The 20,958-nt window shown below is 42.0% G+C and overlaps 1 protein-coding gene and 1 pseudogene across 1 annotated transcript in view; one reads left to right on the top strand and one right to left on the bottom strand.

Moving 5' to 3' along the window:
- LOC139645912 (contactin-associated protein-like 5) overlaps nt 1–20,958 on the bottom strand; it is a 61,574-nt gene that overhangs the window by 17,746 nt on the left and 22,870 nt on the right. The window contains exons 6-13 of the mRNA XM_071521784.1: nt 19,273–19,457; nt 18,448–18,591; nt 17,072–17,342; nt 13,654–13,797; nt 13,374–13,533; nt 10,805–10,911; nt 9,177–9,296; nt 6,197–6,397 (exon numbers count right to left, since the gene is read on the bottom strand). Coding sequence (XP_071377885.1) covers nt 6,197–6,397; nt 9,177–9,296; nt 10,805–10,911; nt 13,374–13,533; nt 13,654–13,797; nt 17,072–17,342; nt 18,448–18,591; nt 19,273–19,457 — 1,332 coding nt within the window. The remainder of the gene's footprint in view (nt 1–6,196; nt 6,398–9,176; nt 9,297–10,804; nt 10,912–13,373; nt 13,534–13,653; nt 13,798–17,071; nt 17,343–18,447; nt 18,592–19,272; nt 19,458–20,958) is intronic.
- LOC139646000 (U1 spliceosomal RNA) lies at nt 6,533–6,681 on the top strand (annotated as a pseudogene).

Raw genomic sequence — 20,958 nt, 5'->3', positions numbered from 1 at the left:
CTCAGCGATGCCACTCAGGCAGGACTCATTACCTCCAGTGTGCCTAAGTGGTCCGGCTTCAGTCATCTGTCACACAACGTGACCCTGCATTAGAGGTAGTGCAAGCTAGCAGGGAACGGGACCTCGGCTCACTTAGCTACACCGCGCCATGCATAATCAAGTGTCACGTGCTGCGATGCTTTCTTCCCACCCAGCATACATTAAAGCTGCACTAGGCGAGATTTTTATGTAAAAACGCACCTCGGTATAAATCACGAAGCTGGGCCGGCGACAGAGAAAAGCGACCCATCTTCGCTAATTGAGACGCTGTAGAATCACCGCATTGGCACAAATGAAATTCTGGTGTCGGGTACGGACACCGGTGGGAAATCTGCACCCACACAAGAAGTGACAAATTGAAAATTGAGAGCGAAACACAAACTTTCGGTCACCAATGTTACGTCTTTCACCTCTCTCGTCCTTTTGGCATCCTTTGGTATAAAGCATCACAGGATTTCTGGGCACTGAAGTTCAAACAGTTTTCAAACACTCACTGCAGTTACCTAGAACAGCTTTAGAGGTCTCATACGGAGCCTTTCTGACACATTAATGACTACATGAATACTGAAAACTGTGGGTCGCGAAGAAGGATGCAGAAAATTACATCATGATTACAGTGTAAGACCCCAGAATAAGAGAAGTAATTAAATTGATGTTGTGAATGTTAATTACTTGTTTCTTGTCATGTTAAAAGCCGCTGCGTTGTCTCTACGCTATTTTGCATCCTCAGTTAATTCAATATGGATATTAAATAATGAACGAATTAAACTTGTAATTAAAATAATTCATAACAATACAAATTAGACCGCACTTGAACATTTCCCACCCATATGAAGATATTGGATGACTTCACATCTGTTTTTTTTAGAGCATTTTTCATGTGGTCCCTGCTCTAATAAGTGAGCGATATTCAGACCCCTTGAAAGGTAATTTTTCTGGATTACAAATGATACTTACATATATTGTTCCAATCAGTATTTTTATTGTAACTCATTAGCCAATTTTCAGCAGAAAATCTGAAATATGTTGCTTGGGTTAAGTATTCAAACCCCACACATTAATATTTGGTAGAGGCACCTTTTGCTGCAGTAACTGCTTTAAAGGATAACGCCGGTGTTTTTTAATTGCTTGCCATCAACAAATCCTATGAAAATAACAAAATCAGCAATGATTTTGTTTTGCAAGCAAGTCTCGTCCATGTAGCCGATATCCAATGAAGCCATGTCCCAGCAGCCATAGAACTCCATTGTATTTAAAAAAAACCGATTAAAAACACGTGACAGAGCCATGCCTTGCTCTGGGCAGCATATTTCATCATTGCGATGCACCGGGCCGGCCGACTTTTTCCTCAAACAACTTAATAAGCCGATCTAAGGAAAGTAGTTCCGTAGCACCGAAAATAGTCCCCAGCATAATGAAGAATTTGTTCCCATTTGAATTTGATTTGATAATAACTACAACAGTCTGACTTTTCGTGGTAACAGTTAGCGATTTTTAAAATTGAAACTATGTCTTTGTGAGCTGTATTTCAAAGTTTTTAGCTTACAATTGGAGCCAGTGACTTCCAGGTTGACGGCTAAAAACGGTATGTGGGAAGTCAGAAAGTAATGGGAGTAGAGCAAACGCATTGTTGATTTTGTTATTTTCATAGGATTTGTTGACGGTAAGCAATGCATTAAAAAACACCGGCCTTATCCTTTAAGTCCTTTTGGGTAAGTATCTACCAGCTTTCTCCATCCATTCTCTCTCAAATTTTAACAAGATGTCCAGTGCCTGCTGATGAAAAGCACCCCCACAGCCTGGTGCTGCCACCACCATACTTCACTGTAGGGATGGCGTTTCTTGAGGCATGGACAGTGTGTTCGCCACACATGGCACTTTGAATTTTGGCCAAAAAGATCTGACTCATCGGACCACAAAACCTTTTCCCACATCTCAGCTGGGTATCTCTCTAGCTTTGTGGCGAACTCCAGACATGTTTTGAGATGGTGCTTTTTCGAATATTGGCCTCTCCGTGGCTCAGATGTTGAGTTTTGAGGGACAGCCTTTTGTATGTAGTGCTTGAGTGGTGTGATGCAGCTTCCACTTCCTGATTATGGATCCAACATTGGGATTTGTATAACTTATCTCTCACGTCTGTAGAATTCTCTTCAGTCATCATTTTCACAATTTTCCTTCAGATTTAGTCTGACCAGTGTTCCAACAGAGTGTGGTCTTTATGTAGAAAACGTGACAGTTGAATGGTTTAAAGGTAGAGGCCAATGGTAAGGAAATTGTGTCCTCATTAGCAGGCGTGGCGGCAAGGGGGCGCTAGGGGGCGCTTGAGCTACCCCTGGAATGAGCCAAGCTCCCCCTAAGCACCCCCTGCAATTTTCTTTGGAGAAAAAAATAAATAAAACTTAGGATACAGAATGAATATAACAAGGCTAATTTCTATATGAAAATATAAGACATTTATTATTCTTTCCAAAAAAAAAAAAAGATCCCACTGACCTCTGCTAAAGTGTGGTGTGATTGGTTGCTCTGTTCATTATGTATCGGAGAGTTTTGTTGTGAGAGTCAAAGAGATTAGTATAATTTAGCTATAGGTGCTCAATTAAGTTGTTTAGCTGTGGACTGTGGTGTGTGAAGATAGACCGATTTGTCATTTCTTTAAAACGAGGAAGGATGGAGGACGGCGAACGTGAAAAAATGGATAATGGCAAGGTGGTGAGGCCTATAACGTTATCGCTACGGAGGAAGAGGAAGGTGATGGCCGAAGAGGGACCCGAAGCCTAGAGAGGGACTCGGAGATTGAGGAAAATTCTCCAACTGAAAATGAAAGTGTGGGGGAAACCTGTACGCTAGCCCTGCAAGCAATCCCACCACTGGCCCCGTGGATTTAAGTCAAGGTGAAGGACCAAGGTGTCCTCAACTAAAGTTGTACCCCACTCGACCATTTGGCTCTCAGCAAAGTCACGGCAGATGCAGCTTTCTGTTATGCATGTTGGCATTTAAACAAGCTATGGAAGCTATGGATTGGACATTGACAGTGTGATTGACCGCTTTGCTGTGAACCACAAAAACAGGCAGATCGTTCTTCTGTGACTAGTGAGTAGAGTACACATTTTTTTGGTTGTCAATTTTAAGTGACTAGTTATTATCAGCAATTAGTGGGCCAATCATCACAGTGTGATCATGTGAGAAGTACCATCTACACAGCGAGTTTCCTCAATTGCTTGCTGTCAGTGGTGTGCCGTCTGTATAGGCTGGTTGTTGTGTAGCAAAACTGGTTGTTATGTAGCGCTGTCTATATGAATGGATATATTGTTTTTTTCTATAACACATACTGTATGATGAATAGATGTGCCTGTGTATGTGGCACTGTTTGTTTACATGACTAATACAGTGATTCATTTGTCTGATATAGCACATTTTAAAATCTTTTGTGTAACTATAAACACTTGATTTGCCATCTAAAACTGTGTGCATAGCCTTGTGTCTAACTGGACTCGGTGTCCAGTATCATATCATATACATCATATATCATATACAGTCTAATACAGTCTAATAGGCATAGGCCTAAATACACAGTCAGTCTTCAGCTCAATTGGTTCCCATTTGGTTCCCAATGGAAAAACAGTGGACCCTCCTTGTGTAGCAGTATAGACTAATTCACACCCTAGCCTAATAGTATTGTTATTGTTGTTATTATTATCATTATTATTATTTGTAATATTATTTAGAAAAAAAAAAAAATTAAGCTCCCCCTTAGCTCTTCCAGCCACAATTATCTGCAGCCGCTACTGGCTGGATCAAACAAAACAGAAGTCATGCTGTAAATTAGTTTCAGCACCTACACCAGTGATGCACCGACAGCCTCGTTAATTATTTATGATTTAGCAAATATAAACAGTATTTGTCCAATAACTGGCAGTATATTTCATATGAATATAAGATTTTATTAGTATCTGTGAGAACATGCTTTAGAAAACTGAAGGTGTAGGTGCACCACAATAAAAAATAACATTGTAAAAGTAAGCCATTGTTAAGAAAAATCCATTTATTAAGAAATCCAATACCTATGCTTTCAAGCCTATTAGAAGAAATGCAGTAGAATGACCACTTTGTACGGAGGAGGAGGACGACAAAGGGATGACTGAACTTCTACATTATAGTCAGTGCGTAGGCAATAATAGGTGGTGCCAGTGTGCGGCTTGTGATGCCTGATGCCAGCCCATGAGGAGAGTATGTGTTGCCAAGAGGTCAGTTTGGAGCATCTCACACAACCAACCCAACCTTTCAAATGTTGTGTGGAGATAGAGAGGTATAGGAGGTCTCAATCTTGTCTCTGTGGGACGTCCTGCTGAGACACTGGATGCTCAATAAACAGCAAGTGAGCTTAGAGCATACCAAGAAACCAAACCACACAAAACACAACTCTCCACACCAAGTCTGTGCTCTACCACTGTCTCCATCAACTTGTCACACCAGCAGTCAAGGCCACACACCACCATATCATAACTACTTACAACTACTTAAGCTGTCCAGCACAGTCCACTGTACAGTCCTGTCAGTGGTGTGCCGTCTGTATAGGCTGGTTGTTGTGTAGCAAAACTGGTTGTTATGTAGCGCTGTCTATATGAATGGATATATTGCTTTTTACTATAGCACATACTGTATGATGAATAGATGTGCCTGTGTATGTGGCACTGTTTGTTTACGTGACTAATACAGTGATTAATTTGTCTGATATAGCACATTTTTAAATCTTTTGTGTAACTTCTGACTATATAAACACTTGATTTGCCGTCTAAAATTGTGTGCATAGCTGCATAGCCTTGTGTCTAACTGGACTCGGTGTTATATCATATACAGTCTAATAGGCATAGGCCTAAATACACAGTCAGTCTTCAGCTCACTGAAGCACGCGCATGCATATAATGTTGGGTTGGGGATTTGGCTCCCAATGGAAAAACAGTGGCCCTCCTTGTGTAGCAGTATAGCCTAATTCACACCCTAGTTTATTATATTTGTATTATTATTTTTTATTATTATTATTATTATTATTATTATTATATTATTTTTTTGTATTGTTATTATTATTTAGAAAAAAATTAGCACCTGCTGTAAATAATTAAGCTCCCCCTTAACTCCCCCAGCCACAATTATCTGTAGCCACTACTGCTCATTAGCACAATTTTTTTTCATCTGTGTAAGCTCCCAGAGCACAGGGGTTGAATACTTATGCAAACAACATATTTTATTTTTTTAGTTTTTTCTAGTAGTATTTTTTCTAGTAGTATTTTCTAACATAAAACCAATGTCACCTTAAACTAATTAGTTTTGAGTTTCAGTGTTTTTAAATAAAATATCACATAGAACAAAATTTCAGTGTATCATTTGTAATTCAGTAAAATGTGAATGCTTTTGCAAGGCACTGTGCAGCCAAGCTCCACAACTGGATGTGAACTTCACAGGTACCTGGCACATGCCTGAGTCTGCAAAGCAAACAGGCCACTTCAAACAGCTGTTTTTTCCCCCCCTGTAGATTACCGTGATTAGTGAAATTAAATTAATGAAATTATGTCCAATCATCTATTCAAATTTGTTTTAAAGTGTGTTGTTAAATAAAGGGATTTGTCCGCGTCTACGTGCGCAACAAGGCAACAAGGCAAACACAAGGCAATGAGCGAGACATTGATAGTCGCTGACCTTTTTTCCATAGGAGACATCTGTGTTCAAGCAACAAAGGCAACCACTAAGCAATTCAGGCTATATCTGATAGTGTTCATAGAGCTATAAAATAGCTTGTTTTCTGTCTCTCTTTGATCTGGTGTGATAATGAACTTGTTTGTTTGCACACACAGGGTACCTAGGGAATGGTGGAATTCAGGACTTCATGAATGTTTCATGATTTAGGAGCAAATGTGGGATGTCTGGAACACCACAGGCTCCCACAGCAATTCAAGATGAATGCATACAGAAAAGATTGGAGATCGCCTTTCAAGTTATTGCAAAAAAAATAAATAATGAGAATAGCAGCACAGGAGGCAGTTTATATATTCACTCACTGGGGTCAGAATCGGGTTTTCTCTCAGTGTAGTACAAATGGGTCAGGGGGAGGATGGAGAAGTTGATGTTTAGAGAAAATAACACTCTTAATCAGCCGGCTCACCTTTGGTGTTGAAGAGTCGGGACTTCCTGCAGTTGTAAACCACTTCCTGTTGGCACTGCTCTGACCCTGTGATGACGGCGCGCAGCTGCTCAGCCGAGGCGCTGTAGTTGAACTTCATCATGTAAGGCTTCTGGACGGAGGATCCCTGGACTCTGACTGGAGCTGTGCTGTTGTGGGTCACCACTGTCCACACCTTCTCCTCTGCATACAGAACCACATTACACTGTTAGCATCATATACTATTAGCATGAACCCAGTGTCCACACCTTCTCCTCTGCACACAAAACCACATACAATATGTTAAACTGTTAGAACCCAGTGTCCACACCTTCTCCTTTACGTACAGGGGAGATACCCTGATCAAGAAGGTGGTTCACCCAGGCCGAGGCTCAGCCACTCCGGTTGTGCTGACCTCTGCGAATTCCCCAAATGTGGGAATCTGCATAATTTCTGATAGTGGGGGACTGTGTTCGTGCTCTCCCCTAATAATGTTTTCTTTTTTTCCCCCGAATTTTCCCAAGGGGATTAATAAAGTGATATCTTATCTTATCTACAAAAAACATGTTACACTGTTAGCCTAATATGCTATTAGCATGAACCCACTGTCCACACCTTCTCCTCTGCATATAAAAACACATTAAACTGTTAGAACCCACTGTCCACACCTTCTCCTCTGCAAACAAAACCACATAGCCTATGTTAAGCTGTTAGAAACCACTGTCTCCTCCACATGAAACCACGTTAAACTGTTAGCATCATATGCTATTATCATGAACCCACTGTATACACCTTCTCCTCTACATACAAAACCATATGTTAAACTATTAGCATCATCAAATGTTAACCTTCCACTGTCCACACGTTCTCCTCTATGTACAAAACCACAAACTATTATCATATGTTAAATTATCATCATGAACGCACTTTATAATGGTGTGCACACGTTCTCCATACAAAACCACATAGGCTAATGTTATGCTATTAGTATATGTTAAACTATTATCATGGTATTAGCATATGTTAAACTATTGTCATGTTAAACTGCTATCATTATATCTTAAATTATTAGCACCATATGTTAAGATATTATGTTAAACTACTATCATCATATCTTAAAATATTACCATGAACCTACTATACACACCTTCTGCTCGATCACACTCTGTGTTAAACTCATATAGCAGATGATAGTAACCACCGCCTATGCCAGCTCCTCTACACGCACAGAAAATGTGTTGATTTACAGATTTGATGCTTATCATATGTTCGGTATTACAGTGCAGAAAACCACAGCTCACTTTCACAGTCTACTTCATAAATTATCATGTGAAATCTGTCTATTTTGCAATTTTGGAATTGGCAGATTTAGTTTTTAATTCAAACGATGGCAGACACTTGTGATTTTGATCAGTTTTTCTCTTATCCTGCATAACACCCCTCAGATTCTGTTGAAAACAAGGCAAGCAGACCCTCAGTCCATTGGCCCAGTCACGCTACCACCTAGATGCATTTGTGGGGGATTTTCACAGCGCGATATTGTGACTCAGTTCAACAGTGAGTCAGTCAGAGCCATTCCCTGTGGTTGGCTGAACCATTGGGTGCCCAGCAAAAGATTTTGTTACCAACATTATCACAAATCCCTGCAATTTTGTGGCACTAAAAAGCCTATGTACTTGTTTCCAAGCAGATCACTTTAACCACTTTATCTATCCCTGCTCTGTGGAAACAAATAAAAACAGAAAGCCTTATAATTTCTAATCACAGGAAAAAACAAAGCAAAACAAAAGAAAAAAACCCTGCAAACAATTTGTATGTGTTGCTTAAGAAAAACATCTTTCAATCGATTTGCTTCAAGTTCTGAAATCTGATAAAGATGCAGCATTGGTGGTGAATACCAATAGATACTGAATGTGCAGGACCAAATTTTGCTGACCGTGAATGGAGTAAGATTTTGCATACATTCCCCGATGAAAGGGTTAACAGTTTGTACAATTAATTGAGGTGAGGACTCCAACTCATTCACATCCCCCACTTAGTATGTATTATGGGGATTTCATGTTTACCTAGCCTAAGAGAAAATCCCACTCCACTTTGCGATTATTCACAACCTAGGTTGTTAGGCTGAGAGTTATTTACATCTCTAATGGATTCTTTAATTGAGGTCAACCTGAGGCATCTCTACAGCCAAATGATTAGGGTTTGTGAGGGGAGAAGATTGAAAACACAAAATGGTCCAGAGCCAGACAGCAGGAGGCAGCGGCGCTCACTTCTGGCATGACATCACTGTTGAATTAACCTCTGGGAAGGACATACAATAGTGTGTAGTGTGTAGTGTAGCTGTGGAAGTTATGACAGTGAAGTGATGAGAACAGTCTCCAGTGTGTCAACACTCAACTGAATGGTTGTGTGTGTGTGTTGGGGGAGGGTCAAGTGTTGTACACAAACAAATGTAATGACAAAATTACACTATAATTAAAAGTCAATTTTAAACTTTGAAAGGTGATAACTGCTACACCACCACCCCTGTTTTAACGAAACATAGTGGGATGATCATTCTTGTCTCTGATTGGCCCAAGGGGTGCCTGCATCATCCGTGGCGGACGGCATGTTTACCCTCTCTTCACTCCAGACATGTGTATGCGGTACTTTAACTGTTGTTTTCAGTAACAGTAAGCTTTTTGATGGGTGGTATAATTTCACACACACACACACACATTTGGAGTATCCACATGGCCCTTGATAAGAGATGTTTACTACACACAAATGAAGTTCCAAACTGTCAGTGATTCTTGGCAGGAAGCGTATCAAGTGACCGTAATGATTTCTTACTGGACGGCAAGCTGTCAGATGCCAGTTGTGGCAGGGATCAGTGCAATGTGATCTGTAAGTGACTGAACTCTTTTACTCGGCGCTTTCTGTTGCGATCCCGCCGGAGCTCCGGGAGAGTAAAGGTGACAACGGTGCACTATGGTGAACTCACCTGTCATGTTGCAGTAGACCTGTGTGGGCCCCAGGGGGCCGCTCCCATCTGGATCAATGGAGTAGAAGCCCGAGGAGCTGCCAATCAGCTTGTAGGCTTCGCAGGATGGCTCATAGATGGCTGGAGGGAGCAGAGCGTGGATGGGAATCAATCACTCATCCTTCTAGAATAAACAAGCGCTCCTACAGCTTTCTACCGGCTGAATCATCAGAAGGCACTTAATCATCATCACTTGGTCAACTTATTCATAACTCATGTTTCCGTTGTGATTTTTTGTTGCACTTTTGGTTGTAATCTAGGTTTTGATTCCATGTTCATTTATGTTTTAACCCAAGTTTTGGTTTTTCTGATGCAGGTCGTAGCACAGAAAATATTCTTACCTGCATTACTTCATTATGATAAATGAAATTAAAAACACTGCATGTTACTTGTGTTGTGTTTTAGGGGGAAAATGGCAAATCATTTTTTTTTTTTTATTATTTAATATTTTGGTAAATCTTTATTTTCCGGGTCCACAGTTTCATTACATTGTGTACTAATTATAGGGAAAATAGAGAAAGAGTTCAATGGTAGTTGGTAGTTGCTAAGTACCTGGTAATTTCTTTTGGAGCTTCCAAGACATGAACAATTGGACATTCCCAGCCATGAAATTATGTAGTAATTATATAGAAGATTAGAAATTAGAGGAAGGAATTCAACAAACAACTACATTACATAATTATATGAATAATGGCTTTGGTTACCAAACTGACAAATTGATGAAATTATGAACCCAGAAAATACAGTGTTACTAATATTTTCTCTTTTATTGGTGATCTGACCGTTGAAGCAATATAGGAAACACTGCACAGCTCTTACTGCCAGGCGCTTTCACTGCCAAGGACAGGGGTTTACTTCTTTTTGTGGCACCCATTATAAACACTTATGCTAGTGAAATGGCCTTTGAATGAAAATACCTAACAAATGGAATAGATCATACGATACGACATACCAACCGACATACAAACCAAATGTAACAAAATAGCATTGTGCATAATGTGAATAAGTTGATGAACAAAGTTGGAAAGGGGCCTATTTTTAATTCAGGTGGTGCTCTTTTCTGTCACGTCGCCTCCGACATGCAAGGACAACTGCATTTGCCTGCATACAAACAAGAAATCAGTATTCCGGGGCAGGGGGAGTTTCACACATACACACACACACACTCCAACACCCGGCTCCACGGTGCATATCAAGGGGCTGCCGCAGGATGTCAAGAGTTGACACCAGCCAGGAAAAACTACATATATATGTCAGTCTGAAGCTATTTAAGGATATAGTGACAAAAAAAAAAAAAAAAAAAAAAAAAAAGAAATCAATAGATTCTCAGAAATTTAACAGCGAGAATAGCAGGCAATGATTATAAGGTCACGCTGAATTGAACCAGGACATGTTGTTGTCTTGCCTGTCAGCAGCGGTGCGAAGAGATGACAGCCGAGGAGGCATGGCGCACGCTAGGTAAAGATGTGTGTGTGCGCTGAGGAAAAACGCCACAGCTCAGTACACCGAGAACGTATGGGAGTGGCGGCGGGGTGTAAGAGTAGGTTTGAGACTAGCTGGGGGAAATGAAAGTGAGACGAACTGCTCACAGTTGTGACAGGTCGCTCCGGAGTAGCCGGTTCCTGAGCAGTCGCAGTAGAAGGAGCTCCAGGACTGGGAGCACTGGCCTCCGTGTTCGCACAGGTTAGGAAGGCATCTGGAAAGGAAAATCACAGTTTTTACACTGCAGTTTCTTAGCTGTAATATACTTCTATCTTCACAGTCGACGCCACACTTTAATACAGCTTTTTCAGAGGAGTACTCTTAGCATAAAAAGCTGTAAGGAGGGACAAAACATGATAAAGGAAGATTTGTTGACAGCGAAACAAAAGGTCATACAAGGACATGAGGTATTTTGATTTGGTAACAATGGGCAGATGCTTGTTTTGTATGTGCTTGCTTGCCTAATCTTTTCATTTTCAGATAAGGACTCCTCCTCACCCAACGCCATTATTAAGACCCCCCCCCCCCCACCCCAAATTAAGATCTGAGACAATCTTGCTTTTGTATTTTTCCCGGCAGGTGTTTATCTGTGATCTGCGAGGCTCGCTTTGTAAATCCCAAACAATTGTGGAGCGATCGCGTCTCACATTGTGGTGCGGTCGGGAATAAAAAGCTAACACATTGTGGTGCGCGGCTAAAAAAAGAAGCGTCGCCATCACGCTCAGACTAGAGTGCATGTTTACGGGATTCGAAAAACAAGCGCTTCGCGGAAATTCCAAACCACACGCTTCTGATTAATAGTCCCTTCCTCAAGCCTCCTTGAGTTTCACATAATTGCCAGCCTTTCAAGCATGCATCTATAATTTCATACACTTTCATCTCTCGCCCATTAATTGCAGTGGAGCGGGCCGGCCGCAACACGGATAAGGTTGCAGCCCATGCTTTAATTACCATCAAGCTATTTCTATTGCTGTGTTCATGGGTGCCCTCGCAGGTCATGAAATTACAGTAGCCGGTGCACAGAAGTGCACACTCGCCATAAATTGAGTCATGAAGTTTGATTGGACACAGAGAAAAGGAGATTAACTCTCATAAAGGTTAATCTTCCCGTCCTCTTAACAAAGCATAACTGTGGTCATTACCCTAAAATATGCCTCAGTGAGAGGAAGTAGACATGAAGGGAAAGATTTGCAGAGAGCTGAGCAGAAACGGAGGATAAACTCGTGTCTGTACAACAGCCTGGTCTCAAAAGTCTCTGTGCAACAAAGGATTATAGTGGAGGATATTGCATGGTGGTCAACTATAAGTCACACTCAAGGGTGGAAGTAACTAATTACATTTACTCACATTACTGTAATGTACTGTGTCAGTAATTTTATATTTACTTAAGTACATTTTTACTGAAATACTGTACATTTTAAATTGCGTCCATTACAAAGTACACAATTTGTGGCTCTCAATCAGCAACAGAAACTGGACCAACGTGAATTGACAAATTGTGGAGCCATTCACAGTGAAAATAGTCAGCAAAGAAGAGAAGAGTAATGTGGGTTTACTTTGTTTCTGTACTATATTTTCAATTTCCATTTTTTCCAAATGAAAGAATCTAGCTTGATCTCTGTCCTCTTGTCGTTTTAAAATTGCACAGAAAAGATCAAAAACATCTAAAAATGTTCTCTTTTCTAAAAAGTAACTCAGTAACTTTTACTGAGGACATTTTAAAAGAGCTGCTTTTTACTTTTACTTCAGTAGATTTTTAGACCAGTACTTTTACTTAAAATATTAGGAAAGTAACAGGAGTTCTACTTGAGTAGGACATTCTAGTGCTCTTTCCACCACTGGACATACTCTCCTTAACATACTGCATGTGTAAGTGCATTAATCTATCTGTCATGTAACAATCTTCTTCCCCTTCTACTCTTAATTAAAAAAAAAAAAAGAACTCACTGATTCTACAAATGCTACTATTCCTATTGCAGGCTTAGCTGACATAATTCATTCATAGTAATTCATAAATGACATAATGGAATAACATCTTGTTTCCGTCATTCAGTCATTTCTTACAGTGCATCCTTTACCCCACTGACAGTGCTAGCACCCGCTCATCTGTTGTGTTGCATATATCCTCTGACAGAGTCTGAGTCAGGCTGCGGCGAGCAATCTGGGCAACAGAAAGCAGGTAGTTTGAAATCTGACATGAGAGGGATTCCCCTCAGGGTGAATACAAGAGAAAGCGGCAGCTAACTTGTTTGTCTCCTCCCTATAAATGTTCCAGGCAACTTGCGGCGTGACATTCATCGAGCCGGTAGGTCTGCTAATCCTGTTCGCGGGGCCCACAACGGTGCGGAGTAATGAGGGACAGGATGCCATACAGTACAGGGAGCAGCTTGTTAGCGGGGTCCTCTGCCAGGGAGGGTGTTACCAAGCTCTGTTGCAATTTAATTGGATGATCCTGTCAGTAAGCCTGTCTCTATTGGACAAGATGTCAGCGACTTTCCGGCACTGAATGCTCTGGAGACAACATGCTGCCATCAACAAATTAACAATGTAGCCACAGATAATTCTCCATTACCATGCAGACTTGGAGGAGTTTTTAGACCAGACGAGTCCAGTTTGACTCCTGAATAGCCGAGCACTCTTGACAGTTAGTTTCCATGAATGATAAATGTGCCTTACCTGTCTCTTATATTACATGTGTCAAACTGAAGCTCATTGTAGTATCCCAGCATCCCTTGCTGTACATGACTGAGGTTGATTGGCTGGCTGTTGATAAATATCAGCCGCATACACCCCTGGAAGGCCAGTGTGGGGTTCATACAGCCCGTGGAAGGACAGCCTGGGTTGGAAATGACACATGATGCAGGCAGACACTGCTTTAGTTTTACATGCCACTGTACAGTACAAATCATGTCATGCAGCTGGAAAGTATAAACCAGGAAGTTTCCAGAAAACTGACCTCCAAAGTAAAAATTGCCTCTTGATTCCAGTTGCTCCCACAGTTCTATAGTGGAGGCTGGTTCATTATCCAGCGTCAAGGTGATCTGGAGATTCCTTGTGTCGAGGCTCACAGAATGCCAGAGTCCGTCGTTGACTCTGTGACCTGAGGAAGAACATTTGATTGAGATGGCACACAATCCAGTGGTCTATAGCACAAAAAGAGGGCCAGGAGGCTAGTTTAGTCATAGATGAGAAAACATCTGGTCATGGATAGTTTCCACTTTCTATTTCACGTGGAGTTTTCTCTCTAACGGCTTTTGGCAGCGGTTTACTACGCCGCGCGACGGTAGCCTCCCTTCACAACATCAGACAATCAATTAGAAGTCCTGGCACAGCACTATGCAAATCCGGTGTGTAATAAGCCGAGTCAGCCTGATCCACTGAACCCCTTTCTTTTTTTCTTTTTTTTACCCGCGAGACTGAAAACTGCATCTCACAGTGCCACGGCTATCAAAGAAGAAGATGCGGCGATGACAGGTGTGAATGGAAATTACTGAGACACGCCGGGGCCGCTCTGACAGCGTCTGTGTCAGATCGGGGAAAAACAACCGCAACCGCCGTCCCCCCTTGGCTTTGAGCTCAGAGGAGCCAAAAAAGGAGTCATGCAGAACGCACAGTGGTGGAGATTTATTTTAATAAGTCATAAATAAGGGGCTGTTAAGTGTAAGTTTTGGTCCCGGCTCTCGGGAGAAACGTACACTACACCCCCGCTCGATGAGTCTATCAGAATCCAATGATGCCTAACGCGTACAGTAGGGCGTCATCCCAGAAGACCGCGAGCGCCACGGGCTGCTTTCTCTCCACTCGATCGCTTGTTTCACGGAATAAGCACCGTAGCCGCGAGGGACCGCCGGCGAGTGCCATCAGTGGGAGGCGCATCCCCCCCTTTACTAGCTCACATCTATCTTAGCTTGTCCCCCGCCGACCCGCCGGCGGCCAAGCTTGAAGTGACGAAGTAGCGGGGTTGCAGCGCGCGCAAAGTAGCCGCCACCGTCGCACTACATCTGTGTGAAGGCTCTACTGCCTTGTATATGACATCAGTGATCTGTTTATCTATTGCTCACCTGATGTGAAATAAAGTATTTGCCTACACAACATCGCAAAAATATTTTTTTTCCCTTTCCGATCCTGGTAATTTCCCCTATGGCTAACGTTTGAGTCTAGATCTATCATCTGGAAATATCCTCAGTTTGTTGACATCACTCCCCAAGTCTTCTAGATGAAAGCCAGTGTGATGGCTGCTTCATGAGTTCATTTTTTTTCTACTTTGGACGACCAAGTGCAGATGAAGAGCGACACAAAAACTGTCATTTTGAATGCTGCCACTCATAACAAAGCATTTTAACCACAGCAGACAGCTGAGTCATCTGTTTCCTTTGTATTTATAATATCCTCTTAGCGCTGATATTCTGAAACATCCTCACAAAGCTGTTTTTCACACAGGTACAGCTAATAAGTTTACTGTTGTTGACATTTGTATTTAGCCAAGATATTTTTTCTCATTGTTTGTAGCCTACTTGTCAAATCTCGAAGCATCTATAAAAACTAAGAAGCTGTCAATCATGCATCTAGATTGCAAAATCAGTCTCCTGTTTTGACTGTAAGGCGAGGATGTTTGCTCTTGTGAGAATTATACTCCAGGTGCAATCAAGACTGCTTTTTCCCCCTAGATTCTGTAAGCTATGGAATGGACAGAGTGAGGTACAGATCAATATTCTTTCCACATTAGCGCTCTTGTGCACTTAGCACAAATACAGTACTTTATCAGGCAAGGCCATCGACAGTGACAGTGCACTCCAAACTATTCTATTATTTACTTGTCAAATTGAAAAAAAAAAAAACAAGGCTGGAATAAGTGAGAAGGACATGTAGTAAGGTATATTGAAACGAAATGACGCCACATCTTTGCAGCTCAAGGTTATGCCGAAACACCCCCACTATATTTGACATTGCTGTAGGAGAGCAGGCATGTGATATTGTTGTGACTTGGGAGGAGAATGGAGAAGCAGAGGGCCAGCGGTCATTGTTTCAGATCCATAGAGCAGACAGACTTTTCAAAATTGGAATTCACAGATTCCCTCTTTTCAGTAACTGAGGTTGGCATGCATGGAGAAGAGCATGAACTCCCACTATTAATGCATTCATTTCAATTTAGCGAAGTTAGTGAGGCAAAAGATCTAATGTTGGTGAGTCCATCCTCACTCTCTGCTGTTTAGGATCTGGATTTCACTCTTTAAAGTTTTGATTTGTCGCTTTCTGTGTGGAGAACATTGCCCACTAGTGACCATACTGATGCCAGAATATGATTTGGACAAATAGGACGAATCTACAGCATCTTAATTAGTGGGGCTGGGACGCTCTGCTCTGTTCCAGCCCCACTTTGCGGGTGTATTTTTCCATAAGTGGTTAAAGATGTAAATAATATGAAAGGGAATATCAGTTGACAAAACTTCCATTAAACTGTTTCCACTGAGAACAATGCAATAAACGACCCTTGACAGTTGGAGGTGAACATATTAGACACTGAGCAGTTGGGGGGGAGTATTCAGTCTTCCAGATCTCCAACAAATGCCTGTCGGTGGATCGAGTGGCTGCACATGCTGCTATTATTACATAAGGGGTTCATTTGGCATGGGGTTCAGCCTTCAAAAAGAACCAATTGGCGGTTTATGAATTTTGATTGAGCATAGCCTTTATGTTGAAGGGTTCTCCAGCTGCGGCCATCCTCTCTGTCTGTTTTTCCTTCTGTGCCCGCCATCTGCTGAAAGTTTGGCTTTCCCAATCAAACGTGATTATACGTGTTATCTCTGAAAAAGCAATCCCACGATCCCCTTTACGAAAGGCTGTGTGCAGAGGATGACATTTTTCTTCAAGTAATTCCAAGGAGATGAAGAATTCATTTGAGTTTATTGAGGGCAAAGGTGGCGAAAATAATAGGATGAAATTATGTGTACTAGCCAACATTGTCTCTCTCTGGATGATGGATTAGGTCAGCACTGTCTCTCTGTGTCTGCCTCAGTAGAATAAAGCATCACGCACATTGCACAGGCACAGAAACAAGCAGCCAGATGGACTTTGTGCAGCCCATATTGCAGACGGGGCATTTTGGGGTCAGTGTGTGTGTGTGTGTGTGTGTGTGTGTGGGCATGTGTGCATATATGAAAATCCTCCAAAGTGAGGACATTTTGCAGCTCCTCACTTCTTTAGGTAGTTAGCTAGTTTAGGGTAAAGACTTGGGTTTAGGATTAAGATTAGAATGATGATGTTTAGGGTAATGGTTAACGCTTGTAGTGGAGAGGTCCTCACAAGTATAGTAATACAAGCATGTGTGTGTGTTTCTCTGTGTGTGAGTGCATGTGTGTGGCCTGTAGCCTCACCAGTGGAGACCTCGGATTTCTGCTGGCCAGAGGTGTGGAGGGTCAGCCGGAGCCGGCTGTTGCTGATCCGCAGCTCCAGTCTCTGGGGCTCCGGGTTCAGCCGGGCGGAGAGCAGCAGCCCGTCTGGGTTCCATGTCCTGAACTGGAAGCGGACGGAGAAACCTCCCACGGCGGACGCCGCCGCCGCCGGCAGCGACAGGAAGCTGCTGCTGGAGCTCAGGAAGGTGGAGGCCACCAGCTGGGACTCCGAGCACGAGAAGGTCACGTTGCCCTGGAGAGCGAGGAACCCCGAGGTGGCTTACACTTACACATATCTCCATCCACATTATTAATAATGCATTCGGAAAATGTTGAGACAACCATCTTAACTGCTACATGAAAAATCTCTCTGAGATAATTAACAAATAGCAGGCCTAATAACTTATTCTATTTTATCCATTCTATTTCTTTCCTGTGGAATAATATGGATTTTCCCCATGATACTAAAGAACATGATTAAGTTCAGAGTGAAATTTAAATTGCCCTTTTAAGAAGAAGCAGAAATGCTTCATCCCGAGATGAATCTATGACATTCTCAATTTGCTCCCAACCAATCTGCTCGGGCCAATGGTAAGGCAGACAAGAAAAAAACACAGACTTTAATTCTGAGAGGTGCAGAGGTCGAGGTAGGTACATGCACCCGAAGACCAGTCATATCAATTGAGGTCAGAGTCATATCAGTCCCGGTGCCTGCGAGGCAGCGAAGAGCAATCATAGCTCTTTGACTCTCAATGTGATTCCCTCCCAACCACCTGAGGGAGAATTCCCCATTGAAATTCCATTACAGGTTCCATCATGGCAGTCAGTGAGCAAAACTGACCGCTCTCTCTCTCTCTCTCTCTCTCTCTCTCTTGCTCTTGTAAGTAAAGGCCTTTTAACATAGCAATCAGAATTTTGACGGCAAAGGGTGTCTAAGATTAAATGTGGCTCGTGGCTCTTTGGCCCCCATCTGATTTGTGTGGGAGAGGAGGGCTCTCCAAATGATAGCTTCCTCCCTGGGCCCAATCCATTGATAGATTTAGACTTAATGACATAGTAGTTAGGATCAGATTGAACGTAATGATGAAGCAAAAAAATATATTTGTTTTCACACTGATTTTCTCCTTCCATGTAGGCAATTTCTGCCCCAAATCCCTTCAATCCATGTGACTATGCAAATGTCATTATATGTGGTTTTGGAAAATGTGAAACCCTGCAGCAAGGACAATTAAAACTCACTCACTGTTAATTTTTTTTGTGCTGAGTATTAAGAAGTCATTGACTACCCTCCTATGAGCCATGACCACCTCGTGCCTCGTGGCTGAATGATGCTTTAATAATCTGCGGATCTAACTCACCACGCTGTATATCTGCGGCTTGCGTCTCTTTGCCAGGTCTATGATATTGATTCCGTTGTAGTAGAGGTTTTCGATGCAGCCGTGGAAGTTCTTCCTGAGGAAGGTGCCGGGTTTGCCAGGCAGCGGGATGCCTCCGAAGCTCAGCTTTGATGAAGGGAACAAAAGAGAGGTGGAGCCCTTAGCACTATACACAAGTTGTTCCAATACACACTAGTACTACAATCTATATTCACAACTATGCACTATGTTATTTATAAAGAATCATATTCATCAAATTCTGCTATTTGGCCATATAGATTTTAGCTATTCACAGATTTTTTAAAAGTTTGACTTGACGAACGAACTAACGGACGGAGACCGATCCATAGTCCCGTCTTTGGTGGGGGACAACAAAGCCAGTAGTAGAGTGATAGTGTTTCAGCATGGGGTGCCATTGTAAAATTACAACCTGGAGATTTTCTATGTGTAGCATTTTGTTTCTCAAAATTACTGTTAGACATTTCCCATAAACCCTACTGTTAGAGGATGTTGCTACTTGTCCTTCCTCCTCCTCCCTGGCGTAGTTTGTTTTGAAGAGCAACAGTCAATATGTACGTAAGCTAATGTGAAGTGGAAATTATGCAGTTAGAATAGTGGAACTGGAATAAAGTTGCATATTACTTCCAAAATAAAAGCGTTTCTGTTTTGTGCCGTAAAGCAATCCAGCAGATTTCCCGGCAAATTTACATTGGGGCACTCAACGTAAAATGCAGTGTAGAGGCCACTAGAGGCTGACAATCTTCTCAGTGTCTGGTTTGTTTTTCAGTAACAAATAAAAGGACCCACCTCATAGTCCACCTCCAGCGAGTCTCCTTCCCCTTTGGTGCGGAAGTGCTGCGTATGGGAATCCACCGTGAGGTTGACCTGCTTGTTGAAGCGCTCGATAAGGACGGAGTGCCAGTGCTGGTCGTCCAGCAGGCTGCCCAGAGTGACGGCGACGCGCCCGCTGCTGAACCTCAGCCTGGTGTCGTCTGCAACACACACAGCGTGAAAACACTCGCAGCGGCTCGCACGCCGCCGGTGTGAACCTTTAAACTGAGGGCAGCCAGTCAATGGAGCTCAGGTGCACCGGTAATTGGAAGAGCAAGGATACAAACCCATGTAAACACACACACACACACAGACAGACACACCAATATAATGTACATGCACACAGAGGGGAAAGAGACAGAAAGGGATAGATAGATAGATAGATAGATAGATAGATAGATAGATAGATAGATAGATAGCATAAAGCTGCATTAGCTGCTAAATTTGTAGATTGCTGTCACACTTTAAGGGAAGAGGGACACACAGTTGAATGAGAAATGTGAAGAATAATATGTGAATGTATGTGGAAAGTTCTGTTTTTTTAATTGGATAAGTTTATATTTTGCTGGTTTATGTTTCCTCAGAAACACAAGTGACATAAACACAGAAACAATGATAGTCAGTAGACAGTGGAGGCACAGCAACACACACACACACACACACACACACACACACACACACACACACACACACAATAACACATGGGAGGGGATGGAATTATTTGGAATTATTTTTTCTAATAATTTCTTAATAATTTAATTGATGATTCATCTCTTGTTACATGCTTTGGCAATATTGTTTGTTTGTGAACTGTCATGCCAATAAAGCACCTTGAATTGAATTGAATTGAATTGAATAGATAGATAGATAGATAGATAGATAGATAGATAGATAGATAGATAGATAGATAGATAGATAGAAACAGAGAGCTCGAGAGAGTAACCAACAGAGGCACAGAGGGACGCACAGGGAGAGTGACTAATATTCACAGTGGTGATTGGAAAGGCCAGGACAAATACCTACACACACACACACACACACACACACAGAGCCAACTGTAAATCCCCACAACACTCCCCCGATACTAGTTGGTATAAAGAGGCTCATCAATCCATCCTTTCATCCACCCAGTCCCTCTTGACCAGTTAACCGTGACCCATTGCCTCCTTCTCCTGTGTTTCTCACCCAGGTTGACTACATTAACCCTTTAAATTCTATATATAGAGGCATCACAGATCTATACTATGTTAGTAGTAGCCTATATCTTCTGGTATATTGATTTCTAAAGGTTGAAATGATGACTTGTTAGCTCTTGTTTGTTTGTGGCATGCTAGCTGACATTATTTGCTAATGGCGTGGTTGCGATGGCTGTTTATTAGTAGCATGTTTGCTAGGATATTGATCTGTTGTTACGTTGTGTTATGCTGGCTTGTTAACTTGTTCATAGCATGCTATCGGACTGTTTTTGGTAGTAGCATGGTTTGTTAATGGCATGCCTGTTGGTGTGTTGCTTCTTTTGATATGTTGGTGGAATCGCTTTTGTCTGTCTCTAGCATGCTAGTTGACATGTAAACCATTACACTCAAAAACAATGGCAGAAACAGCAATGGGGATGGGTCTCATCCCAAAAAAACACAGGAAAGAAATTATAGAAACCAGCAA

Source organism: Centroberyx affinis, unplaced genomic scaffold, assembly GCF_046629955.1.
Source record: "Centroberyx affinis isolate AG114_WGS23_722 - 3 ecotype Tasmania unplaced genomic scaffold, CSIRO-AGI_Caff_v1 ptg000079l_1, whole genome shotgun sequence".
NCBI lineage: Eukaryota > Metazoa > Chordata > Actinopteri > Beryciformes > Berycidae > Centroberyx > Centroberyx affinis.
The sequence above is the reverse complement of the archived record's forward strand: the minus strand, read 5'-3'. Positions and strand labels throughout refer to the sequence as shown.